General features: G+C 33.7%; 1 protein-coding gene across 3 annotated transcripts in view; it reads right to left on the reverse strand.

Annotated features, from left to right (window-relative positions):
• LOC149736545 (ATP-binding cassette sub-family C member 4-like) overlaps nt 1-26,632 on the reverse strand; it is a 28,240-nt gene extending 1,608 nt beyond the window's left edge. The window contains exons 1-32 of one of the 3 annotated variants that reach the window (XM_089876112.1): nt 25,788-26,632; nt 25,065-25,175; nt 24,689-24,809; nt 23,980-24,195; nt 22,974-23,063; nt 22,519-22,682; nt 21,423-21,548; nt 20,809-20,947; nt 19,887-19,997; nt 19,107-19,214; nt 18,186-18,284; nt 17,056-17,247; nt 16,258-16,470; nt 15,809-15,877; nt 15,283-15,460; nt 14,281-14,393; nt 13,492-13,581; nt 12,689-12,861; nt 11,866-12,038; nt 11,053-11,199; nt 10,369-10,448; nt 9,751-9,901; nt 8,796-8,915; nt 8,309-8,437; nt 7,531-7,619; nt 6,560-6,754; nt 6,006-6,164; nt 5,048-5,137; nt 4,814-4,986; nt 3,558-3,663; nt 2,664-2,719; nt 443-578 (exon numbers count right to left, since the gene is read on the reverse strand). In XM_089876112.1, coding sequence (XP_089732238.1) covers nt 2,693-2,719; nt 3,558-3,663; nt 4,814-4,986; nt 5,048-5,137; nt 6,006-6,164; nt 6,560-6,754; nt 7,531-7,619; nt 8,309-8,437; nt 8,796-8,915; nt 9,751-9,901; nt 10,369-10,448; nt 11,053-11,199; nt 11,866-12,038; nt 12,689-12,861; nt 13,492-13,581; nt 14,281-14,393; nt 15,283-15,460; nt 15,809-15,877; nt 16,258-16,470; nt 17,056-17,247; nt 18,186-18,284; nt 19,107-19,214; nt 19,887-19,997; nt 20,809-20,947; nt 21,423-21,548; nt 22,519-22,682; nt 22,974-23,063; nt 23,980-24,195; nt 24,689-24,809; nt 25,065-25,175; nt 25,788-25,858 — 4,023 coding nt within the window. In that variant the 5' untranslated portion in view covers nt 25,859-26,632 and the 3' untranslated portion in view covers nt 443-578; nt 2,664-2,692. Of the gene's footprint in view, nt 1-442; nt 579-2,663; nt 2,720-3,557; nt 3,664-4,813; nt 4,987-5,047; nt 5,138-6,005; nt 6,165-6,559; nt 6,755-7,530; nt 7,620-8,308; nt 8,438-8,795; nt 8,916-9,750; nt 9,902-10,368; nt 10,449-11,052; nt 11,200-11,865; nt 12,039-12,688; nt 12,862-13,491; nt 13,582-14,280; nt 14,394-15,282; nt 15,461-15,808; nt 15,878-16,257; nt 16,471-17,055; nt 17,248-18,185; nt 18,285-19,106; nt 19,215-19,886; nt 19,998-20,808; nt 20,948-21,422; nt 21,549-22,518; nt 22,683-22,973; nt 23,064-23,979; nt 24,196-24,688; nt 24,810-25,064; nt 25,176-25,787 lie in introns of those variants that run through there. The other 2 variants (XM_089876110.1, XM_089876111.1) reach the window with 2 other exon arrangements.
• Nucleotides 26,633-27,801: the final 1,169 nt, after the last annotated feature.

Below are 27,801 nucleotides of genomic sequence, written 5' to 3' on the forward strand. Positions count from 1 at the left end.
GTTTAGAAAATCTGAGAATTAAGACCTAATAGTGCCCGTCTTCCCCAAAGAACTATATGTTAGTACCACCCGTTTGGCCACATATGTATATAAAATATACGCATTAATGTTTCTTTATATAGCGGTTTTAATGCGCGTGAATACAAAAACACTAAGTGGTAATATAGTAGGGTGGGGGGAGATGGGTCACCTTTTCGTTTAGTTTTCTCTTTTCATTTGGTAGTAAACAAAGAACATTCAATGAATTATAAAGCCGTATCTTCACGACTTCCACAGACCGTTGTTAATTGTTTAAAACACGATCAGGCTATTTGGATGTTAGGTGTTAAAGGTGTCCCATCTTCCCTCACTCCACCATTATATAGTTATCAGTAAAAATTACCTTTACTAAGTTATCAGTATAAAAAAAACGTTATCAGTAAAAATTTAATAAATCTGAATACCTTCGCTGCTATTTCTCTCAAGGCTTTTGCCTCTGACCGCCCTGTAGCGTCGACCATTTGGGTAAAAATTCCGTCTTCCTTCCCCAACAAAACATGCGGTTCGTCAAACTCCACTAGGCGACCTTGGTCAAGAACCTGTAAATGCAGAAAAATATTTAACAAAATAATTCAAAAAAGTGTTAGTGCAAAAAATGTTAATGTATTTTTGTAAAATAATTATATTATTGTTTATAATGAACCAACCTCGTAAAAAAATAAAAAAAGAGTATTGTTTATAATGAACCAACCTCGTAAAAAAATAAGTATTAAGACAAATAAACTTAAAAGTGGTCTGGAATGTACCATCAAAGTTAGTAAAACGACTTTTGAAAAATTACTTTTTCGTTGATATATTTTATTCAAGTCACAACGATAAACTAGATTTCCATTCACCATGACCGTGGACCAGTGGTCTTATACCAGAGATATGTATATTAAGGTTCTGGCCCATAAGGAAACCTTTAAAACATCAGTATATAGGCAGAGATAGTGTTCGGGAAATGCGCTAACTCTGGCCTAAATTTCATGTGGCCTGGTGAGCCTTGCCATAATAGAGCCTCGCGTATGAGCAAACCGGTATTTTCAGGGTCTTTAGAAATCCCTGTGCACCGACATATTTATTAACATACACGTTTCAATATTAAATCCAGCAAAAAAGTGTTTAAGCTTGTATTAATGCTAAAGGGGGTCATTTTTAATCACAACAGTATTTATAATTATTATTTATATTTTCCCCCTCAGTTTTATATTAAACTATATAGTGGGGTGGGGGAAAGATGGGACACATTTAGCACATAATATCCAAATAGCCTGATCGTGTTTTAAACAATTAAGAACGGTCTATGGGAGCCGTGACCATACGGTTTAATAAATCTTTGAATGTTTTTGTTTACTACCAAATGAGACGGGAAAATGGAATGAAAAGGTGCCCCATCTTCCCCCACCCTACTATATGTCTGTATACGTAAGTATGCACGGTGACTTTTCAAGCACCATGTACAACAGACAGAAATGTAGCTGGGAGTGCCATTTGCAGATTATACCAGCGGTGGAAACGACTAAGTTGGAGTGGTCATTACCGCTATTAGTGACACGGGTGCCGACATCTCTTAGCGGAAGTTATCACATGTGATTACAGCATGATCACCACAGGCGGTTATTTATAGCGGACAAATGGACCCGTGTTATTGTAAAGTCTTGAAATGTGTTAAAACTACGTTTTTTTCTAGAAAATGTTAAAAACTAGTTTAAAATTACGTTTTTTTCTGGCATACGTTTAAACAAGTGTAATGTTAGTCATTTTTCTGGAATATGTAAAAACAATTGAAAAGTCACTCGCTTGTCTGAATTATGTTAAAAACTAGTTTAAAATCAGTCACTTTTTAAAAACATGTTTAATCTAGTTTAAAGTCACTCATTTTTTCTAAAATATGTTTAAAAAAAGAGGAACAATTGTGAATATTACGGTAGGGGTGAATTTTGGGCAGAAAATGCAGCAGCTAAACATGCAATGACATAAAAAATAGATTTGATTGGATTACGTTTAGAGTTTGGATTAACATATAAATTTGGCCATTGGGTGAAAACACGTTTATATGAATGATATCATACTTTATTCTCGCGTGGCTGGAGAACGACAGTCGTTATCACACGGGTGTTCTGTTTCATACATCTCGTGCTAGCTTGACGAGTTACCAAGTATGTTTTTATGAATAAATATTATTTATATTTTACATTTTTTACATTTTTTTCCTGTGTGGCTGATAGTTTGGACAACCCATTAATAACCACTGGGTTGAAGAAATCAGGCGCGTTTAATTATAGTAGGGTGGGGGACGATGGAACACCTTTCACACATAATAAGCAAATATCCTGATCGTGTTTTAAACAATTAACAACGATCTATGGGAGTCGTAAGGATAAAGTTTTATAAAAAAAAATCGTTGAATGTTTGTTTACTACCAAATTGGAGGAGAAAATAGATTAAAAAGGTGTCCCATCTTCCCCCACCCTACTATATTATAATAACGTTATGTTTGATATTCGGGAGGACAATATGAGCGAATTATTACATTAAATACCATATGACAGCAAGCACTGCGTATTGCTTTAGATTAGGTATGATGTGATATAAAAATTAAGCAAAAACAACGAATTAGTGAAAATCTCGCGTTAAAAAACCTCAATGTTTCTGTACTAGAAACGAGTCTTCAGTTTAGAGTCATTACGCACTGAATCTGCAATAAACATTATAACCTATGATATAATACAGGACTGTAGGGTAGGATGGCATACCTTCTGCACATAATATTCCATATTTCGTAATCGTGTTTTAAACCATTAACAACGCTCTTTATAGTAGTGAGAATATGGTTATGTCATCCTTTGAATTTTTTGTTTACTACCAAATTGGTCAAGAAAAAAAATGAATTTAGTTAGTGTAGGGCGTAGGCTTTTATACCTCCAAAATTATATTTTAAACCGCTAATCAGTGATCTATAGTGATCTATGAAACAGGTTTTAGAGTTAGCAATGTTAAAAACCAAACTAAAATACATAGTTTAACATATATAAGTTAGCTTTATAACATAGTGGAAGGGAAAAGACGGGGCACCATTACCACATAATATCCAAATATCCTAATCGTATTTTAAACAATTAAAAACGGTTAGGGAGTCGTGGGGATACGGTTTGACAACTTTTTAAATATTCTTTGTTTACCACCAAATGGGACGAGAAATAATGAAAGGTGTCCTATTTCCTCCCGCCTTACTGTAGTTATATTTTTAGCACCCGTTTATCACGCGCCCAACAAAACACACTAAAATAGTTTTTAATACGGTAGGGTGGGGAGAGATTAGACACATTTTCGTTCTATTTTCTCGTCCCGTTTGGTAGTAAACAAAGAACATTTAAAGAATTACAAAACTGTATCCTCACGACTCCTATAGACCGTTGTTAATTGTTTAATTGTTTAAAACACGATCAGGATACTTAAAGATAATATATTTTTTAAAGGTGTCTCATCTTACACCACAGTACTATAATACCATTGTTTTATACTAAGTACTTTACCATTACACGGTCTGAATCAATGATCGTATGCAGTCTATGTGCTATGGTAAGTACAGTACAATGCTTGAAACTGTTTCGAATCGTCTCCTGGATCAGAAAATCAGTCCTGAAAAAATAAAATTATTAAATATATACAAAAATAAAGACTAGTCATGCAAACGTTACACTTTTAAAATACTGACAAGTACCAAGCCCATTTTATTCAATTAAATCGCTGTTATACGCTATAGTTATAAAATATAGTAAGGTGGGGAAAGACGGGACATTTAATATTAATAAAATAACCTGGTCTTGTTTTTAACAACGGTCTATAGGAGTCGTAAGGATATGGTTTATATTTCTTCGAATGTTTATTGTTTACTACAAAATTGGACGAGAAAATAGAATAAAATGTTTCCCACCTTACCCCACCCTACTATACTGTATAAACCAGTGCTCTTCAACCTTTTTTGGGTTGGTGAACCCCTAAAGTTGTTGTGACAAACACATGCACCCCTGTTTGTTTAAACAAAAAACTAATGATGTTTTGCAATTCCCAGTGATGCAAGATATATAATTCATATAAAAAAAACTGTAGGAAAGTGGCTAAATTTGTTAAAAATGTTCAAAACTGAATATTATTGCCAAAAATTGTTGTAGTTTGTGATGCACCCTTGTATACCCTTTTGTACTGGTGCACCCCTGGCATATTTTGATGCACCCTAGGGTGCACCGTGCACACCGGTTAAAGAGCACTGGTATAAACCACACGTCCAAGCACTCTTTCGAAATTATCCCCTTTAACAGCCTTACCAAAACGTAACAGAGCGATTTGATTGGCTATAAATGGGGATAGCTGCGTATCAGTCTAAAAAACAGTTAGAAATTGCGATATTTTTTCACGGCAATCGGGCGGGGATGTGGAAATACTTTTCAATTAGTAATAATCGTGTTTAAGATAAACCTTATTAGTTACTGTCACCATGGCGGGATGGCTGCATACCAGTCTGTATTTCCATTTTTAATTGCAAGGGAGGTTTTTTTTATGTATGGCTGATAAATTGGACAACCCATTAGTGACCATCGGGTTGGATCAATTGCCGTTAAGTATCTTGCCCAAGGACACATACGCCCACAATTATAGCAGCGACAAGCCTTGAACCCATTACCTATGGGTTTGACAAGCCTTGTACCCATACCGCCACTTTGCGACGGCGCAGGACCTGTATTTCTAAAATACGCTAACGTGTTTTGGCTCCACAGCGACGACTACCGACCTTAAATCGACATTAGCAGTTGCTTCGTCAATGATCAAGACTCGATTCTTCCGCAAAACAGCACGAGCAAGGCACACCAGTTGACGCTGCCCGACGCTGAAGTTCGAACCGGATTCAGCCAGTTCGGTGAAAAGCCGAAGCGGCAGCTGCTCGACAACCGGTTTAAGCTGGACCTGACCGGTTTAAAGTTAAAAGGTTAGTTGGCAATTTCGTACATGCACATAACACTCAAACCTGCTCAAGAGCCGTCCATACTTCGTCGTCCGTGTACAATTGAAAGGGGTCTAAATTTTTACGCATGGTGCCAGCAAATAAGATTGGATCCTAAAAAAAGCGCACAATTTAAATACCTTGAAACTAACGAACGCTGCAAAGAGTTGTTAAAAACTCAGATAATCACGTTTTTAATATTAACACAAACGTTATTTTTAATTGAATAACTATAACGGTTTTCTAGCTAAACCCGAGTTTAATAAAGTCACCCATTAATTCTATTCCATAAGTAAGGTCCATGTGCGGTATGCTTAAGGTGTAAGTTGGAGTTGTCCTAGTGCCGCAACTCAAACGATAATATTTTTTTAATAAGTAAAACGCAAAGTTCCACATTACACTGGCGCCGTATAATACAATATTAGCACACATGCCTGTAACGCTATAACCCAGAGGTAACTGGTTAAGGCCTGTCGCTGCTACCATTGTAAACCTATGTGTCCTTGGGCAAGACACTTAACGAAAATTGCTTTAACCCAGTGGGCACTAATGGGTTGTCTAAATAGCTATCCATAAAAATACACACCTAAGAAGTTACATACGTGGTAACCCGTAAGCGAGTACAAGGTGTATGAAACGGAACACCGGTGTTATAACGACAGTCGTTACCCTGTTACCCGACCACGCGAGGATAAAGCAAGTACATTCAGTCAATCATACAGAATATAGTGCTTGGGTAAAATATTTATACAGTAGCGTGGGGAAAGATGGGACACATTTAAATATATTGTCTCTTCCCATTTAGTAGCAAACAATAAACATTTAATAATTTATAAAACTATATCCTCACGACTCTCATAGACCGTTGGTGATTGTTTAAAACACGATCAGGATACTTGGATAATATGTGCTAAAGGTGTCCCATCTTTCCCCACCTTATTATATTATACAAAAACAATTTATTAATTTATTAACTACTCACTTGTGGTATAATGGAAATAGCTGATCTTAAATCCGTAAGACCAAGCGCTGATACATTGATACCATCTATCATAACACTTCCTTTGCTGTATTCGTTCAAGCGGAATAAAGTGGATATTAAAGAACTCTTGCCCGCACCCGTGCGGCCGACGATACCGACCTAAAAATTTTTTTTAACATTTAAATAAAGAAATTCCTTTTTTGGCATAATCAAAAAACAAACAAATTCTGAGTGTTATCAAAATTTTGGTCCATTATCAAAAAAAAAATCTACTTTTTATGCATAATAGTGATTTTTTAATTTAATTCAATGAACTATTTTCAGATTTTAACTTAATAAAAATTAAGTGCAAAATAAAATTTAATCCAGCTATTTCGAAAATCTACTTTTCGTACCAACGTTTCAACGTGCGGCATTCAGAGGCGTCTTCGTCAAGGTAAAATAGGTTATAAAATATGTTCGCGACACGTTTCTCTTAATTGGATTTAATCACGAAACAGTAGCATGAGGTTACATTACGGTCAAGAGAAAAAAATCCATTCATACAAAAATACCTTCTCATGAGCTCGTATGTTTGCACGTATGTCGTGGAGAATATCGGGCCCACCTTTGTAGTGAGCGTAGGAAAGATTATCAAACGTCACTATGCCGTACTGCGGCCATCCACGTGGCAATGACGAGCCCTCGACCTCATGCGGCGCTTCGGGCTCAATTGCGTAATATTGCTGGATACGTTCGACCGATGTCATCTGAAAAAGTTTGCGTAAGTATAAAAAAATCCAAAAAAAGTTGGAATAAAAAATGTTGACGTGACATAGTAGTTAGCGCGCCTGCCTATAATACAGAAATAATGGATTGAAGGGTCGTCGCTACTATACCGTTGCAGACGTATATGTGTCCTTGGGCAGGACGCTTAACAGGAATTCACTATTGTCTAAATTTTCAGTTATACAAAAAAAAACAACCACCACAAAGTTACATACGTGCATGGTAACTCATAAGCGGGCACTAGGTGTATGAAACAGAACACACGTGTTATAACGATTCCCAGCGCACACGAGGATTAAGCAACCTTGACTCGCAGTACGATCTTACTCATTTTTTTTGCGTTTCGATATTTAAATGCGTTTCGTGTTTTAATAACCCAGTGGCCAGTGATTACTTATCCGTTACAATTAAACTCGTACACCACACATTTTAAGTTTAGCAACTCGCCCGCGAACATAAGAATAATATACTTTATTAAACACTTGACCGAACCATATAAATGACCAAAGCAGTTAAAACACTAAGAAAATATTACATATAGTAGGGTGGGGGAAGATGGGACACCTTCAACAAATAATTTCCAAACAGCCTGATCGTGTTTTAAAGAATTAACAACGGTCTGTGGAAGTCGCAAGGATACGGTTTCATAATTCTTTAAAAGTTCTTTGTTTACTACAAAATGGAAAGAGAAAACAAAATGAAAAGGTGTCCCATCTTCTCCACCCTGCTATACAGTTAATGTTACGACTCGACTTACCAAGTTTTCGACCTCAGCACTTTGTCTGGTTCCCCATTGAAACATTCCCATGAGCATGATTGCATACGTCAATGTAAGACCAACTTTTCCTGTTAAGTCATGATTTCAGTAAAAAGTTGTATATATAATAATATAATGACAACTTTATTTGTCTGTTTGATTACGGTAGCGAAAATTTAGACATACTTTAAAAGAAAAAAAAAACAGGACATAGCGACAAAACAACAGTTGCTAAAACACGCTTACAGTTGAAAACATATTTATATTTATTTAGAAGAAAATAAGCGTGGTCACTATACCTAGCAGATAAACAAGCCATTTAGGTTTAATTATTATCAAGTTAAACTTCTAATAGAAACAAAAGTCCGCGTAAAGGCATGTTGCCGTGCATACGTTGTAAAATTCAAAACGCTGTATATAACGTAGTTTAACTTAAACGAGTATGTTATCACAATTCTTAAACGAGTATGTTATCAAAAATCGGGTTTTAAAACTACTACCAGTTTCGGAATACAATCAAAATCAATACAGAGAAACAACCATCCACCAAGTTACATACGTGGTAACCCGCAAGCAAGCACGAGTTGCGTGAAACAGAACATTCGTTTAATATATATAAGGACAATGGTTCCCCGCACATGTGAGAATAAAGTTACATTCATTAATTTCATTCATTTAATAAGTAATTACAGAACTAGGGGCAATGGACCAATTCCCAGATCCCATGGGGTGCCTCGCCGTATGACCCCATTCACCCATATAGGACAGAATTACATACCTGCATCCACTGCATTGATGGAGGAAGTGAGGATTGAGAAATAAGCGACACAGCCGATAAATATGGCGCAAATCGCGTCCAAACGAACAGCCAACCAGCGGGAGCCAGTTATAAAGAGAAACCATGCAGCTGTAATGGATCAGGGATTTATTAAAACGTATACTACAAAAAAAACGAAGGTAGCGCTGCTCCACAATGGATGTCCCCTCTAATCTAGAGGCTATGGGTTCAACGCTCGCTGCTACTACCATGATATGCTACTTTCTTATAGTACCTCGTAAAATAGCTACATACGTAAAGTAACTGGTAAGTGGGCGCAAACAAAACACCTGTGTCAAAGGACTGAGTTTTGAAATATATGGTGGAACGGTGTAAAATACAAATGTACCACTATTTAAATGCGCAATACTCACTTAAAATGAGAAATCACCGAAAAATCTGCATAAAAAGTGACTTTTTAGCCCATATAAAATTAAATGTTGCTTACAACTATGAAGGTCTTGTCGGTTGTTGAATTCTTCTTCAAATCTATCCTGCATGTTGAATGCTCGTACTGTGGTTAGTCCTTGTATTGTGTTTGATACGTGGGTGAATACTGGACTACGACCTGAGCATAAATGGGTGATTAAGCAGATATTGCTGTAAAATCAGCAGAATTCAAGGTTTTATATTATAGCATTCAAAAAGTGTTTCTTAAAATTAGGCTTGCTTAGGTTTAGCGACCACGCTTATTTTTTTAAAATTAAATGTAAATATGTTTTTACTTTCAGCATGTTTTGTCACTATATCCTGCCTTTTCGGTTAAAATATTTTTTAAATCTTCGCCACCGAAATCGAAGAGACAAATTAAAGTTTTTATTATTAATATGTTACCACAAAGTAACTTTAAATGTAGATGGTTTATTTTTGGAGGATTTTTATGTTCTAACAACTGGGGCAATCCATAGTGACTACTGAGCACTAAGTTGGAGCAATTTCTGTTAGGAGTTTGGGCCAAGTCACATAAAGGCACACATATAATGTTTCCATACACCATACAGTGGCCCTGTGGGGCCTTTTAACCTCCCCTGGCCTAAAAGCAAGCACTCAACCACTGTGGCATAGTTTCAGGCATAAAACATAAAACTACCCGCCGCCATAGCACAGTTGGTTAGCGCGCCTGCCTCTAACCAGAGGTAATGAGTTTAAGGCTCTTTGCTGCTACCACTGTGGGTGTATGTGTCCTTAGGCAAGACACTTACGGCAGTTGCTCCAACCCAATAGTCATTGATGGGTTGACCAAATTATCAGCCACACATAAAAAAAAACAAAAAAAATCATCCACAAAGCAAGATACATGGTAAATTGAAGCCGACACAAGGTGTATGAACACCCGTGTTATAACAACTGTCGTTTTCCGGCCACACGGGAATAAAGTAAGTTACATTCATTTATTCACTTACTTGCGCCTTCCATTCGTTTAATATCACGAGAAGTCTTGATGTAATACTGACGCAACCATATAAAGTAGATGGAAAGAGGTATCACGATCACAATTACAAAGTAGTTGATCGTAACAGACAGAATAAGAATACTGAAGATCATGCAAAAAATCTGGACAATGCAAAAATGGGGATTAAACAGATTTTCAACAAGTTTGTTGCTAGTATCTAAAAGTTCTTAGTAATACTATGAACCAATTTAAGCAACAGTAAATGGGAATTTTTTGTGTTTTGTCATAGGGTATATTGTGAAAAAATAATTTTTAAATTTTTTTTGTTTGTATTTTTAATTTTTTTTGTTTGCATTTTTTCATAACAGTCGGCAAATAGTTAAAAAATGTTAAACAGGCTGTATATAATACCTTACAAAGAGGCAATAGCTTAAATAAAAACATCTATTTAAATACATTGGCAAATTTAAAGCAAAAAAAAAACCAATGACAAAAGTTTTTTGTACTATGCATAACCTAACAGAAACGCTTTACAAAGCTACTTTAAGTTTAAAAACTATGGTCTTGCTGTTTTTTATTTAAAATATAAAAAACAACCTATTTTTAGGTAGAATTATCAGGAACTTACATAAATAAAGTCCATAAAGGTTTGAGGTAGAAGCTCGTCAACCTGACCGAGATCTTTCGAAAATCTGTTCAAAATACGACCTGGAAAATATAATAGAAGTCAAAGAGTCTTCGTGAAAGATATGTCAAGTTTTTAAATGGGTATTGTAACATATATTTATATATATATGTAATTTGTGCTATAATCAACATAATGTAATTATTTCTATAACATATAGTAGGGTAGGGGTTAATGAGAAATCCTTCTATTCTATTTCCTCGTCCAATTTTGTTTCAAACAAAGAACAGAATTATAAAACCGTATCCTTACTACTCTCATAGGTCTTAAATGTTTAAAAAAACGATCAATTCAGAACATTTGGATATTATGTGCTAAATGTGTCCAGTCTTCCCCCACAATACTATATGGGCCTATGTAATTTGTGCTATAAAAAAAAGTATGTAAGTTATGTCATTATAAAGAACAAATAAAAAAGGACAAGAATGAAAAATTGTTTTTGATTACAATAGGTTTACAACTCAGTGTGGCTGATAATTTGGACAGCCCATTAGTGACCACTGGGTTGGAGCAATTGCCGGTAAGTATCTTGCCCAAGGCCACATACGCCAACAATGGTAGCCACATCAAGCTTTAACCCCATTACCTTTGGGTTACAGACATGGCGCAACACATGTTATTACTTACCAACAGGATTGACATCAAAGAAACGCATGGGTGCATGAAGGATTGCATGGAACATCTTATCATGCATAAGGATACCACTCTTAACACAGTAATAAAACTGGGCAATGGAACGTGTGTAGAGTAATACTGTCAGCAAACCTATAAGGCCTGTGTAAAAAAGCAGCTTTAAAACAGTTTACAAGTCAAAACACCCAGTTTGTATACATTATCCAGCCAGTTTAACAGTGTATTTTTTTAGCTAGTACAAAAAATGAATTATTGACAAAATATCTTTAATTTAAATTATTGGCAAAAAATCATAAAAAAAATCCTTAATTCCTACTTACACCTAGTAGCGTAAAAAGGCAACGTAAGAAATAGTGGCAGAATTGACTGAAAAATACTATTTAAAAAACAATATTGGATGGGTGGTTCCACAAAAAAATACAACTTTGGTCAAATTTTGAAAACTATAATAATAATAATAACTTTGATTGGTCTCTTCAATTACAGTAGCAAAGATTTAAAAATATTTTAAACAAAAAGACAGGATATAGTGACAAAACAACAGTTGTTAAAACACGCTTACGGTTAAAAACATATCTACATTTATTTGAAAGAAAATAAGCAAGGTCGCTACACCTAGTGGACATACGAGCCATTTATTTTAATTAAGTTTAAATTCTAATAGAAACAAAAGTGTGCGAAAGACACGACCCCTACAATGGGGGGAGTCGGCTTTAAAGAGCATTGACCCAAAGATTGGGCCCTGATGGAAAAAGAAAACCCCCAAAAAGAACCAATAGTTCACAGTGAACAGTTTCAGGAACTCACCTGCATACACAATGATATAAAATTCATCATTAAATTCTAAAGCTGGAATGGCTGTTGTTGTTGTGTTGAAAACAGCAGAAGCACTGCTGTTAAACAGACTGGTAGGTGATGCAAGTGTAGTGTTGAGTGGTAATATGATCATTTGAGAATAGAAAATCTCAGACCTTGTAGCCCTAGGGGATAAAATGGGTAAACTATGACACTTTTAGGAAAAATTTCGAATTTATAATGAATATGACGAATTATTAAAGTAGTACTAATGGTATTTATGTACAATGACAATTTCTCCAACCCAGTGGTCACTAGTGGGTTTTCCAAGTTGTCAGCCATACATAAAACCAAAAAAATAAAAATCCCCACAAAAAGTTAAACACATGTTAACTTGTAAGCATGAGGTGTATAAAAAGAACAACTGGGTTATAAGGACTGTCCTGGCCCCGCCATGTAAGCTTAAATAAGTTGAATGTGAATGAATGGATGTATGTAACTTGCTTAATCCTCAAGAGGCTGGAAACGACAATCGTTATCACACAGGTGTTTTGTTTCATGCACCTCGTGCCAGCTTAAGAGTTACCAGTATGTTACTTTGTGGATGGCTTATGTTTTGATTTTGATTTTTTTGATTTTTTATGTATGACTGATAATTTGGACAACCTATTAATGACCACCGGGTTGAAGAAGCTGCCGTTAAGTCACCAAGCCCAAGGACACATACGCCAACAGTGGTAGCAATGACAAGCCTTGAACCCATTACCCCTGGGATAGAGGCAGGCGCTCTGACCAACTGTGCCCAGAGACAAGTTACATTCATCCATGCACTTACCATACAGCAATCCACCAATCACATAAAATAAATACAGTGTGATCACATAGAGCCAGGATGGTGAGCAAAGTAAAGAAATAAACATTGTAGATGAAATAGTTCTTGTAGACTTGAAACTTGACACTTCCTTGAGCATTTATTTCCTCTTCTTCAACTGGGGCGACAAAGTCTGCCTGAAATAAAAAAGTTTTGGGTTGGATTTTATTTTTCATTGGCATTTAAAAAACTGTTTTTTTTATATTTTATTTCTTTGTTAGTCTAAAATAAAATTTTTTTTTTGTTAGCCAAAATAAACAAAAAAATGTTGTTTGTCGTTTTGCTGCCAATTCCCCTCTCTTCAGTGTTTTTATTAATCCAATCTTTATAAATATATTTGTACAGTACAGATAAATAACAATTCATATTATGTTATGTTATGTTAAAAAAACTGAACAGCCTATATAGGACAATTATATTTAAAAAAGTGTGCAGAAACAAAAAAAGATTTTTTAGGTTTTTTAATAAAAACTTGGCAATCATGCCTAAATATGACCTATTGCTTTTTTGTTGGTGGGGTCCTTGTCAAAGACCTGGGATTTAGGTCAGATTTGGTCCATTACTACAAAAACTATTGCCATGTCCTTATTGAAAGCCTTCTTAAAGCATATAAGCATGTTAAAAAAGTAATGTTCGAAATATATAAAGGCAATGGTATAAATTAAGACAAATTATATTACCTTTTTAAAAATATTTTTATATAACATTTTTGGTAATGTTAATATAAAAATTTTGGAAATGCTGATCAAATAAACATGAACATTTACCTTATTCTCTGCTATGAGAGGTTGAATGGTTTCATTATCAGTAAGGCATCCAGAATCATCAGCACTTACACCATTAATATCACATGGGATCTAAGGCAGAAAGAAAAATTTTACAGACAAAAAATCACTAAAAAATTGGAATATTTTAGAGAAATTGGACAAAGTGCTATTTTTTTATTAAATATTTTCTCTAATTCATTTTGCACTGCACAAAATTTTTGGACAAATGTGTTTTATTTAGAAATGAAAATAAGATTCTGAAATATTTTATTTATCTAAGGTTATGCTACAAAACCTGCTAGGAATTTCCCGACCAGTTAACTTACAAAGTCTTACTCTCCCTGATACATTCCGGGTCTATTATATAAACAATAAATATATATTGTCACTGCCAAGCATTCTATATTTGTATTTTAGCTCTTTTGGTTAAGAATTTTGCTGACCAAAGTTTTGTCGTCCTATCCAGAAAATGTCTTTTTCAGGGCTAAATTTCACCTAAATAATGCTCTATTTTGCTCTTTAAGTAACATTTCACCCTGATGAAGCATGACATCACGTCACCTGAATAGGACGTTAAAACATCGGCCAGCAAAATTCTTGCCAGAGGAGCTAAAACACAGGTATGAACAATAAACTATTTGAAATATTGAATATTATTTTAAACTATCTTACAAAACCAAACAGGGATTTTCTAACTAGTCTATATACAAAGCCTAACTTAAAACCATGTTACATTCCAACAAGCATATGAACAATAAACTATAACGGGCCATTATAAATCTTACAAACCTGTAATTTACTTTCATTTAACGTAAAAGTGGATTCATAAATTTCTCCCATGAAAATATCACCCTGTGATAGTGCAGCATCTGGTAGAATCGCCAAATTGACGTCCGATTTTACTGGGAAATAGAATTAAATTTTAGTAACTACACTATTAAAAAAAAACTAAATAAAAATTTTACAAAAAAAATTGTAAAACATATTTGAATTTCAAAATGTACAGTCCGAAGCAATTTAACTAAATAATGAAATGTGATACACTTAAACTCTTCTATTTAAACTCTGATCAATTTTCAGTTCAAAATTCTTTTACACTGTCAGTATACCACTTTGTGATACAGAATGTGCCTTGGACTTTTTCATTGTCGTTTAGAAGTTTAATAACTGGGTCCATGTAGCATATTAGGGTTTCTTAGGCAAAACCTTCACTTAATTACAATACTCTAGACCCGCGGTTCTTAAACGTTTTGTATGCTTTACTATTTAAACAAAGATGCTTATCCGATTTACCCCTAATATGTAAGATGGCGCTCATTTATTAAAAAGCGAAAACAACTAATTATATCAGTTATATTTAATGCAACGGATGCGCTTGCTTTTCGGCAACGAGTTGTTCAATGTCTGGTAAAGTACTACAACTGGAACAATTTTTCTGTCCCATCAACTGATGTGGATTTCAATTAGTAGCTCATTTACCGTTTAAATACGAGGAATTTCTCCTAAGGTAAATTTACCCCAGTTTTAGAAACACTGCTCTAGTCTTTACAAAGGTCTGGACATGTGTTGTATAAAAAAATATTAAGATTGTTTAAACATTTGGTGTGCTGTAAACAAATCCAGAGGAACCAAGGGTGCTTTGACATAAAAAGTTTCAGAAACTTAGGAATATAACTTTACCTATGAAACGTTAAATGGAGAAAAAAGTATCAAGATATAAAATTTCTGCTTTTTAAAAAAAACACAACACTTTTAAAAAAAATTAAAACAAAAAATTTTACGAACACTCACACTGCAAATTATCCTCAATAAATGAGTAGGTTCGTTGGCGGTCACCAGACAACACTCGATTCCTGAATCCACCAGGACCTGGTGACAGAGGAGGTTTCTCCTTTTTCTTCAACAAAGCAGCAAAGTCAGTTCCATCTGCTTGTAGTTCAGAGTAAGTTCCCAAACCTGCAATTTTACCCTGTCGAATACATAGGACATTTTAACTAATAAATTGTGGCGCTGTGGCTTAGTGGTTAGACTGCCTGCCTCTAAGCTCTAACCCTATTTTATTTTGGTGTTTAGAAAGAATAGTTAGTTAGGAGGAGGGGAGAGAGATATTTAAAAACAACATAATTTTTATTGCACTAACTGACCAACCATTACGCATTTGTGTTCTTATTCTCATTTTGTTAATAAATTGCTTTTAAAGTACGTGAGCTATAAACCTGTCATTTGGCCCGTGCAATAAAAAAAAGTTGCCAGACCCTGTCATAAAGGGCCATCAGCCAAAAAAGTTTGGGAAACAGTTACTTTAGTTGCTACTTACTTCTTTTAGAATCATGATTTGATCAGCCTTCTGTATAAACTGCAACTGATGAGTGACAAGAATTCGAATCTATAAAAAAGTATTAAAAATAATGTTAAGCTTGTATTAAAGTTGCACAAGAACCTTAAACAGTAATTTCATTTATAGTGATACAAGTTTACAAATTTGTTTGGCGCCGTGGCACAGTGATTAGCAACCTGCCTCTAAGCCAGAGGTATTAGTCTAATAGATTGGAGATGTGTATCCTTGGCAAGACACTTAAACGGTAATTGCTCTAACTTAGTGATAACTAATAATGTGTCTTTAAACAATTAAAAAATTATTCACCCACAAAGTAACACAGTGGTAACCCGTAAACTGGCGCGGAGTGTGTGAAATTGAACAAACTATTTTTTTCATTAAAAATAGTCTAAAAAAAAGATAATATTGTCTATAAAAAAGTACCACACCGTTTTCCTCAAGTATCTACAGATGCAGCCTTCGAACATTTTATGAGCAACGGATGCATCCACCGCACTTAAAGGGTCATCCATAAGGAAGATGTTCGTTCCTCTTCGATAAACAGCTCTTGCGAGGTTTACTCGAGCTTTTTGTCCTCCGCTGAGAGTTACTCCTCTTTGTCCGACCAGAGTTAAGTCTCCAAACTCAAAAGAGAGAAGATCCTTTGAGAAAAAATGAATGGAATGTAAGTGAACTAGTAGGCTGAAAAATTCATTTCCACAAACTAACAGAATAATTAGTTCGACCAAGTTCAAATATACTCAAAGTTGTGTAAAATAGTATAATTTACTAAATAATACTCAACTAACTTATTTTGTAAAGATTCCACTATGTTTGACTGAAATTGTGTTTATAGTTTATATAAAAAAAGGAATGTTATGACCTTTATATTTCTGTGTAGATGGCTGTAATATGAGATGATAACTAAAATGAATAACTTGCCCTATGTCACAGTTGGTTAACGCGCATGCCTCTAACCCAGAGGTTATGGGTTCAAGACTCATCGTTGCTACAGTTGTAAAGACTGTGTGTCTTCAGGCAAAACACTGATAGGCAAATTGCCACCAGTGGTCACTAATGGAATGTCAAAATTTTCAGCTATACAGAAATAAAATCACCCACAAAGTTACATAAGTGGTAACTCGAAAGCTGGCACGAGGTGTATAAAACACAACATCCGCATTACAACAACTGCTGTTTTCTGGCCAGGCAAGAATAAAGCAGATAAAATTTATTCATTTTTTTACCTTTTCAAGGCAGCAAATATCAATCACTTCTTTGAACCTTTTCTCATTGTATTCCTCTCCAAAAAGTATGTTGTCTCTTATGGAGCCAGAGAAAACCCATGGAGTTTGGCCAGCATAAGACACTTGGCCCACCACCCTAGCTTGGCCAGTGGAAGCTGGCAGTTCTCTCAGAATTGCACTCAAAAAAGAAGACTGCAAGAAATGTATTGGGGTATACTTATAGTACTTTACATCAACTCACTGCATGAAATACATTGGTGTTATAAAACATTGGGGTTTATTATTTTTTTAGGATTTTTAATACGTATAGGGTAACAGAATATGTTATTAAGCGGATTTATTTAAAATGAAGTGCTAGCAATAAAAAAATAAAACTGGGTTATATTTTAAGCTATATAACTCAGCTTCAAACGTAAAATAATAGCCTTAAACAATTTAAATAATTTAAAATTTTTTAAATATACTAGTATAAAATATAAGGTGCCCATTAGTTTCGGTAAAAGTGATGCTAATGCATAAAAAGCCAAGCAGTATTTCGAATCTGATTTAGTATAGTTTACAAAATTACATTACGTAGGTGAAACACTAGAATATAAATGCTGATAACTGCAGCATGTCACAGATGTGTTACAAAGGACAAATTATTCTTGGTAAAACTGGTTCAGTGTAGGTTTACAACCTTTTAAAATAAGCATTACTGAGAAAAAGAGTTAATCCTGTTGTACCAAAACTACACTAACATTTTAACTTAATATGTAACACACTTTAAGACACCACACCCTAACTGAATGAACATGGTACATGTTAATATTATGAATGAATGAAAGTAATTTAAGTTATTCTCGCATGGCCGTAAAACAACAGTTGTTATAACATGGGTGTTCATACACCACATGCTTACAAATTACCATGTATGTTACTTTGTGGGTAATTTTTTTGTGATTTGTTCTTTTTTTATGTATGGCTGATAATTTGGACAACCTATTAGTGACCACTGGGTTGGAGCAATTGCTGTTAAGTGTCTTGCCCAAGGACACATATTAACTAAAAACACATTTCAAAACAAAGTATCAAAACTGCACCAAGGTAACATTACCAAAAAATATATTGTTAAAAAAATACATAAATACCTTGCCAGATCCCACTGGACCAATAACAGCCAACAACTGGCCAGGTTTTACTTTTAAAGTTATATCTTCTAATGTTGGTCTGTTTGCAGAATCCTCATCCTTTGAAATAAATAACATTGTAAATATGAACCAATGCTTTAGGTTTGGTTAAAAAAACGAACATATTGAAATTACAAAAATCTTTTTTTTTTGTATATTTTCTAAAACAGTATGAAGATTAGAGTAATAAAATGGTGTTTCTTTAATATTCTAAATAAGCTTCACAGAATACAGAAATGCAATTTATAAACTGCTGAATGGAATTAAAAAATGCAATTTAAAAAAGGTAGATTATTATGTTGACCCTTGGTCGTGGAAAAGAGAAAGTTTAATAAGTGTGTCAGTGTAGTGCGTGTACTTTGGTCTGCTAATAAATCTCAATTCCCATGTCCACATATAAGCTGTAAGCCATTTTAAATAAAAGTAAATTTGTCCAATTCTCTGGCTACTGTTAAAGTCAGTTATTGTAAAGTATATAATGTAGCGTTGGCATAAATTAGCCCAAAATCCATGATCTCTTAATCCTAACAAGCAGTGCCATGGAACCATTTTCAAAATAAAACACATATTTACTTCGAAATGAAAAATAAAAAATGAAATTTATTCCGTCTCCTTAGTCATGATAACGAAGAACAAGAGAGTGGACAAAAGCGAAAAGACGGGTGGTAACGGTAAAACAACAGTTGTTAAAACAGGCTTATTGATAAAAAAAAGATGTAATGTTTTAGATAAAGGGCGTGACCGTTACACCCTACAGATGATACAATGTCAAAATTAAATAAATAACATTTAATTAAGCATATTAAAGTTCTAATTGGAAGAAAACTTTAAAATATCTCGTTTTTAATTAAATAAAACTTTATAAAAAATATGTATTTTTACCTCTGTCCACCAAGCAGTAAAACTGGTAAGTTCTACAATGCAGTCTTTGGATGATTTTGGTGGCAAACCTTGTAGATCATCATCTATTTCATCCAGCATTAAAAAATTCTAGACACAAAAGGTAAAAAAACTGATGTTTACATGTTTTGCTTTCATGCTAAATAAAACCTATGTGATTTCAATTTTTATATTGGTATTTATTTTACTAATCAGTTGCTGTGATAACGCAGAGCAAAGTTGATCACAATAGATATATATTCTAAACATGTGAGCTTGTGTATATAGGTTAACTTGGGAGTCAAGCAATTTTCCTGTATCCTGTTTATAATTACCCACAATCTTCTATTGACATTATAGGAACAAAACAGGAAGAATTTATCAAGTTCCCTGAACCTTAAACCGTTGTGTTCAACCTAATGACCAAGCCATGTATATATATCGTCAGATCTTTATGCACACTTTTGTTTCCATTAGAAGTTTAACTTAATTAAAATTAATGGCTTGTCTGTCCGCTAGGTATAACGACCACAATTATTTTCTTCCAATAAAATGTAAATATGTTTTTACTTGTAAGCGTGTTTTAATACCTGTTGTTTTGTTGTTATATTCTGACTTTTCATTAAAAATATTTCGAAATCCTTACTACTATACTCGAAGAGATTATTAAAATTGTTATTATTATATATATGAGCGTATATGTTTACAAAACATTAAAGAAATTTGCAAATAGCCTTGAAACATAATATGGCTTTAAGGGGAATTGAATAAGAAGTCTTGTACCTGTATTCTTTTCAAACTGATCAAAGACTCAGAAAGCTTTTCTATTGCCAAGGGAAAAAACAATCCCATTGATGTACGAAGTACATTGTACAGTGCTATGGCGGAGAAAACCTAGATGTGTTCAAAGGTTTAAAATGTCGTATGACTTAATAATAATAAGTCAGTTTTGGGCTAATGTATTTTTCCATATTATGTAATATGGTATAAAAGGTGTTCACTTCAAAAATCAAAGAACAAATTTTCTGATAGGGAATTACAGTTAAAACTAAAGACTATAAAGAAAATAGTCAACCAAACACAAAAAATATGTGAATTGATAGTAATACCATCTTGGGCTAAAGTATTTTACCTATATTATGTAATATGGTAATGGTATAAAAGGTGTTGGTATAAAAATTAAAGACTAACAAATATTCTGTTAGTGAATTACAGTTAGAACTAAAGACCATTATTAAAAAGTCAACAAAATACAAAAAATATTACCAATGAAAATTAAAGTTTAATACACCATTATTGTTTACCATATTTAACGCAACATTAAGATGCTTGCAACCCTGGCATAGAACAACTGTATGCCAAGTCTCAAATAGAACACCCACTGTATGAATCACAGACTCAAAATAAACAATTGCAAAAAGTGCTTCCGTTTTTAACCTAACTAGCATTACTCAGTTGCAAACAATTAGGTTCAACGTTCTTAAGTCTTATCACAAATGCATATCACGATTTATAATAAAAAGCACCCGGCCTGAAAAAAACATACTATATTAAAGAATACATACTACATTAAATAAACTATACTGCCTTAAATAAACGCATACTACATTAAATAATTGCAAACTACATTAAATAAACAATACTACATTATAAACCATAGAATATCAAATAAACTGTACTAGATTAAAATTTGAAGTGTTTTTACCTTAGAAGGCGTAAGGTGGCCACCCAACAGTACAAACGTGATGAATGTAAAGAGATTAAGCAATCTACTAGAAATAAACATCATGGAAAAGTTGCAGGCTTTTAATATGACTGAATAGAGAACTTTTTGGACCTCTTTCCTGTAGTAGAAAATTTAGTATATTAGTTTTTAGCAGTTTGCTTTTATCAAACATCTGGTATTTAGGTAAATATGACAAAAGCAGTTTAAAAAAGATGCCAGATTTTTGGTTGGGGCTTTTGCAACAGATTTAGCTCTAAGCTATATATTCATAAATGCATTTACAGCTGGTTTACTTTACAGTTACAAATAAAACCAAACTGTTTAGTTACATAATGCAGATCTTAAAACATTATCGGTAATTCCAACTTTATGGAATCAAATTAAACAACTATAATTTCATGTAAAACAGCATTTTTTCTCAACTTTATGAAATTAAAATAAACAGGTATAATTTCTTGCAAAAAAATAATTTTTATCAATATTCACTCAAAAACAAGAAAAAATCTACTCCACAATTATCCAATTTCCTAATTATAAAATCCCAATGGTATAAACAGATTTACCACAATATACTAAACTACACGTTAGCAAACCTCCTGGTTTCTGAAACAAGTTTTTCGAATGGTTTCTCCCAAGCATACATCTTTATAATCTTCATAGCAGTGAGGACCTCATTCATTATCCGGATTCTCTGATCCGTGAGTACTGACATCTTTGCTCTGGGAAGATGTAAAATAAAATCAATTTACTAGGTGTAATGTAGAACTTAGCTTTTTGTGAGCCAAATATGGTTTAAATCCCAGGTCCTTGACAAGGACCGCACCCACAAAGAATATAACTTAGTTTGTGAACAGTTGGTTAAAATATTTTATATGGTCATGACTTTTTTTAAATTTTCTTTTTGAAAATGTACTGCATAATGAAATAATAAATATTTTTTACAAATATGATATATATATATATATATATAGTATGCTACTTCAACTGTGGCCAAAATGTACCTTTGGACTCTTTGAACCCCCCTCCTATGGAATACAAGGTCTATATAGGGTCAGCCCATTAAGCAAAGAATGAATAAAAGAATTTAACTTATTTAATCTTGCGTAACTAGGCAACAACAGTCGTTATAATATGAGTGTTCCGTTTCATACACCTAATTTCCGATTACCACAAAATTTATTTGGAGATTTATTTCTTTTTTAATGTATGTCTAACAATTAGACAACCTACAAGGGCACACTTGGTTAAAGAGATTGGCATTAAGTGGCTTTCTCAAGACACATATATGCCCACAGCGCCAAAAGCGTTAAATCCCAAACCTCGAATAACGTGTTTTAACCGCTGTGCCATTGGCAACAGAAACAGGTGGAACAAGTTAAATGTGGTTTTGGAATGTTACGAATATATAAGTCATTAATAGGCACCAAACCTGGGGTGGCAAAGTATACATGCATTCCCTGAAATATTCAAACTTTATTATTCAGTAAACATTTAAACCAATAGGTTAAATTTAGGATGTGGGGCTAATGGGTAACAAACCAAAAGTCCAGAGAATTGTATGATATAAGAGATATATTTTGCCTAAATGACATCTTCAGCCTTTTGTTTCATAAAAATAGGCATAAAAAACTATTACTGACTCCCCTGCATTTAAAAAAATTGATGTGTAATAATGTAGTCAATGCTTACCTAATGCGCCCAAACTGTCTGCCCACACAACTTTGTATGATCATTGCTAAAATTATAACCACCAGTCCTGCTAGAGAAGATACACCCAGGTCTGCCCATAGCAGATAAATAACAACAACTGCTTGGATGGGACCAATGATCAAATAATGCAGAAATAATCCCAACTGAAGGAAGAGGAAAATAATGAAGTGTTAATAGAGGCAGAATTTGTATTACATATGTGTGTTATTTTTTTACAGAAAAATATGTTTTTGGATTAACACAGGTAGCCTAACCTGGGATTCTGCAATGCATTAATCAGTAAAAAATCGACAAAATCGGTCCATGAAAATTTTGCTCGCGACTGTGACAATATGTGTATATTATTAGTGCTAAAGAATACATGTTGTATTAGATGTAATAATTGTACTTGATAAAGGACATTCATGTTGTTTCAGCTGGAACTGTACACTTACCCAATCAAAACGAATAACATCAGTTGCACCAAGATTCACAATTTGCCCTGTAGTTGTTGCTGCCAAAGCTTTTTGACTGAGACGTAGAGTCTAGAAAATTAGGAAAAATTTTTATGGTTGAAATATTTATAAAATTAATAAAAAAATCCAAATTATATTAATAGTTTTAGCATTAAATATGTATAAGTTGACAGTTTAGGCCTTGTACACAGAACTAAAGCTTACTGAATTGTTTCAAAACTAGTTGCACTTATATCAGTAGACAAATTAAAAAAACCTTTATCAGAAGACAAATTAACCATTAAATAAAAAACAAATGCTCCAATTTGTCGGTAGATAAGATAGTCAAAATATAAGTCACGATAAAAAACGAAATTTATTTGAGCTAGACTTCAATTAATTAGCATTTATATGCAAAACAGATGTATCTCATTCTCAAGTGTTAGAAGTTTTCAAAAAAAGTATTAGCATTTAGTACTAAACCATAATTATGAATATACTTATTTGGTGCCATTTATTGGTAATGGTATGTTTTACAAATTTTTAAGTAGTATGTATGAATACTAAACAGTGCGTCATTTTTCTTAGAAAAAAGGAACATTAATTAAAATTAAAATATTCGTGTGATGCTACATAGCAGCATATTGCTCTGACACAATACACAATGAGTAATCTACTAAGAAATGATGATTAATTCAAGTTGGGCCAACCTTTCTTGACATTAGACTCATTATAGAAAATAGTTCTTCTTTATGAGTTTATAAAAACATATTCTGGACAAATACTTAAGCTTAACCAATTTTTCTTATTATTAGGCATAAATGTTAAGAACAGTTTAAAACCCAATTCCTGTTATAAGATTTTATGTGTATACCAGAGTTAAATTGAAAAAAAAAGGTGTAAAAATTACATATGCCAATACTATGTATAAAAATTGTTTTTAAAAAGTGTGGATATGCAATTATAACTCAGTAGTTAAGATTGCTTATATGGAAAAAATGCTTACTTTTTTGTACATTAAAGCACATGTTGCTGCTCTTAAATGCCAACCTAATCTCTGGGTGTAATAGTACAGCACATGATGCAAAAATGTGAGCAGTACAAGGATAGCAAATATCCCAGTTGCATAGAGATAAGCAGAACTGACTGGAACATTAGTGTTTACTTCAAAATAACCCAGAAGCCAGCGTATTAATAGAGGATTGAAAGTTCTTAAAACTTCCTGTGAATAAAAGAGACAATTGTACATAATATACCCTTAAAGGTGGCTGTACACAGTATCCGGAATTCGTCCGTTTCGTCTGTTTTGTTCGCCGCCGCATGCGGAATTGGACACGGGTTTGCATACGACTTCGCATGCGAATTCGCACGTCGGATACTATGTACAGCCACCTTAAAAAATTTTTTCTTAAAATTTTTTTTTAGCCACCTTAAATTTTTTTTTTTTTTTTTTTTTTTTTACTATGTACAGCCACCTTAATTTTTTTTTTTTTTTTTAAAAATTATTTTTAGTTTAAGATCCAGAAATCATGTTACAAATAAACAGGATTTATGTTACGAAGATTGTTATGGAAAAGTTGTATTTAAAATATCTAAATTTTAAAACACATTTAAAAAAGAGTATTACAATCTGATTGATTGAATCATAAATTTATATATACTGTATACATAAACACTTTTTTTAAATATCGGATAAATAAAATACGTTTCCTTACTTCTATAACAGCTATAAAAACATAAAACAACCAAGATGAGAAGTAAGTTTTTACAGCAGCTCGAAACAAGCTTGGTTTCTTTCCAGTTGAATAAAAGCGTTGTAGCTCTGCTTTCCATTTGCTGTTATGAAAATTTGAAAAACAGTTTTGAACATTTTGGTTTTTAATTAAATGGGAGTTTTTTTGCATAGGCAAATATATTTTATTGGACTACAATTATATATTTCATTTTGTATATAAGAAAACTAACCTTAGAAGCTATAATACATGATTTTGCAATTTACGAAACTCTAAGACAAGATATAGACATTGTACTCTACAATGTAATTCGCAATGCTGTGTAGTATGACTAAACATTAATTTAAAAAAACTTTACCATTCTAAATCATAGCACAACTTTTCCGATTTGTCATCAGGAAGGAGACGGTACATGTCTTCATCTTTCAAGTCATGTTTGCTACCATTTCGAAAGAATCCATTCATCCACCTGAATCAAAACAAACATTATAGGAAATAAATAAATAAAGGGATGTAATTTGTCACCATATGACAATGCTACTTCTTGTAACATATGAGTTTTTATACAGGCTGTAGAGCCTATTGTGGTTTGTGGCTAGTTATTTATGTTTTGGGCACCCCACTAATCACAGGGTTGGTCATATCCAATGACACACGTCACAATGGTGGAGCATTGAGTTTGTTATGAAGCAATTACTTTTATTAGCGCGGCGGTGCCAGCAAATAAATTTACATATATGCATGATATGAAGATGCACACAGGCTAATAACATGCATTGATTCTTGGACATATTTTTTAAGACAATAGATACATTCAGATCCATACACACAGGGTGCAAGTAAAAAATCTTCCTCCACATTATTTGCTAACCACTTACGTTACCCCTAACCCCTATAACCACTTAACTCCTAACCGTTACCTCCTAACCAGTAACCACCAACCTCTAACACTTCCCACCGGCCTAATTTGCTATGTACCAAAGGGCTCTTCACAAGTGCTGGTGAGGCTATTGTTAATATTTAATATATATATGTATATATTTTATATATATATATTATACTTTGTAATATCTTAACTTACCAGAAGGAAATGAAGGAAAATATGTTTTTGTAGTTCAGTGGATTCTTTTGCAATTTTTCCTGCTTGGTCATCGTTGTGGAATGGTTAGTTTAAGAACAGATTAATTAAATAATTAAAATTACATAAACACTAACATAGTTTTGATTGTCTAGTCATTATAAAGAAATATAAGGGTAGGTAAAATTGCTCGAATTTGGAGCTAAACAGTAGAATATGACGTACTAACTAACACAACGCCTGCCCTTTCCAGGTATACACAGCATGACAGCAACACGGGTATTTATAGCATAGGCAACACGTTAACTGCTTACTGAAACTGACCTAAAATGCTTAATATAATATAGTGCCCTATAGCCTACTGTAGTGTTTCTGTAAACAATGACTATACGACATTTCTGTTTGCGCTTATCCAACAGCATTCCATCTGAAGTGATACATGTATGGTTGGTTGTGGTGTTATGAAATCGACGGGACGGAAAATCCCCACTAATCAATAACCATTACGTCATCGTGAGTCAGCTCTTTAGTCCTTGCCATGCAATCCTTGTGTAACGTCGTTGCTGTGTAATAAGTTTAATAAAATTCATGGTGCTAGGTTTCTTTCATTCGGCGGGGGGAGTCGACTTTACTAGGTGCAGCGACAATGGAATCGGTCTATGAATAATACGCTAAAAGTGGGGGTTGCGAAAATATTAATAAAGTAAAAACTAGCGGCGGTATTACCCCAATTTTTTAATATGTTTTGCATGTTGCTATACATCAACGTGTGTCAAAATTTTGTTAATTTTTATTAGCGTTTTTTTTACTTTATTGCGTGTCAAACTTTGACGGCCGACCCAACTAAAAGTAATTAAATATATTTTTTGATACGTAATTGAAGTGTCGCTTCTTCTTCAGTGTCTCGTTTTTTTCTATAGGCAAGGGGGGGGGGGATTCCTCACTAGCACCTTCATCTTCGTTTTGGCACGAGCATACAACTATATTATCGAATATTAAAACTTTTTGGGTTTCTGCTCTTCTAATGCCGTGGCACCTTGTCGGCTGTCGCTGCTATCAACGTTGGCATTTTTGTAATTTCTAATTTTCTCGAGTTATTTGTTGTTTAAATGTGTGCCTTATATTAATACTTTGTCAGTCCTAAATTAAAAAAATTAAAAAATCTTCCCTAATGTTAAGCATTCTGTGTTAAGACCCACAAAGTGACACACGTGGTAACTCGTAAGCGGCAATAAGGTGTGTGAAACAGCACACCCGTGTTATACCGCCTGTCCTGACCCCGCCACGCAAAGATAAAAACAAATAATCATTGCTATGCACGTAAAAATCTGATGGCACTACGTTCTTTTCTTACCGCGGTACATAAGAGGACTCTCTTTCTAAACAGACGGCAGGAAATAAAGCTTTTCATATCATCGGCCCTTTGACAGCAGGTCTATTTGCACGAATACGTGATGAAACATACTGTTTCTTCCCGTTTACATACTGAATGTAGGCTACATAAAAAGCGATTGGACAATTACTATCAAATATATATTCAATACAATAAAATACTATTCAAACTACATACTGCAGGAAGGTACCAGCATTCAATTTTGCGGTCTCGTACAGCTTAATACGTGATCATTTTCTACACAGCCTCGAGGCTTCAGTACATCGTAGTGCCTCTTTAATTGCTGTCCAATATTATTGTAATACGACAATTTACCGGAAAGTGTCGTGTTTTTTAAATGATATCATCAGCGTATGTGTGTATATATATATCTATTGTGTTCATACGTTTTAAGCATGGCGCCCTCTATAACCCTCGTTATAGAGGACGCCATGGTTTTAAGTAAATAAGGCTGTTTAACGTAAATACATTTGATTTACTTTATATAAAATATCCAGAGCAAAAACAGCATTTGGTACTAGCTAAATTCCTGTAAAAAATAACGTTGAAATTTATAGCTATAGCCTATTCTCCTACTAAATAGAAATCAATTAATTTACCTTCTCGGACGAGTGAACTATTTTT

This window comes from Ciona robusta, chromosome 4 (assembly GCF_009617815.1).
Source record: "Ciona robusta chromosome 4, ASM961781v2".
Taxonomy (NCBI): Eukaryota; Metazoa; Chordata; class Ascidiacea; order Phlebobranchia; family Cionidae; genus Ciona; species Ciona robusta.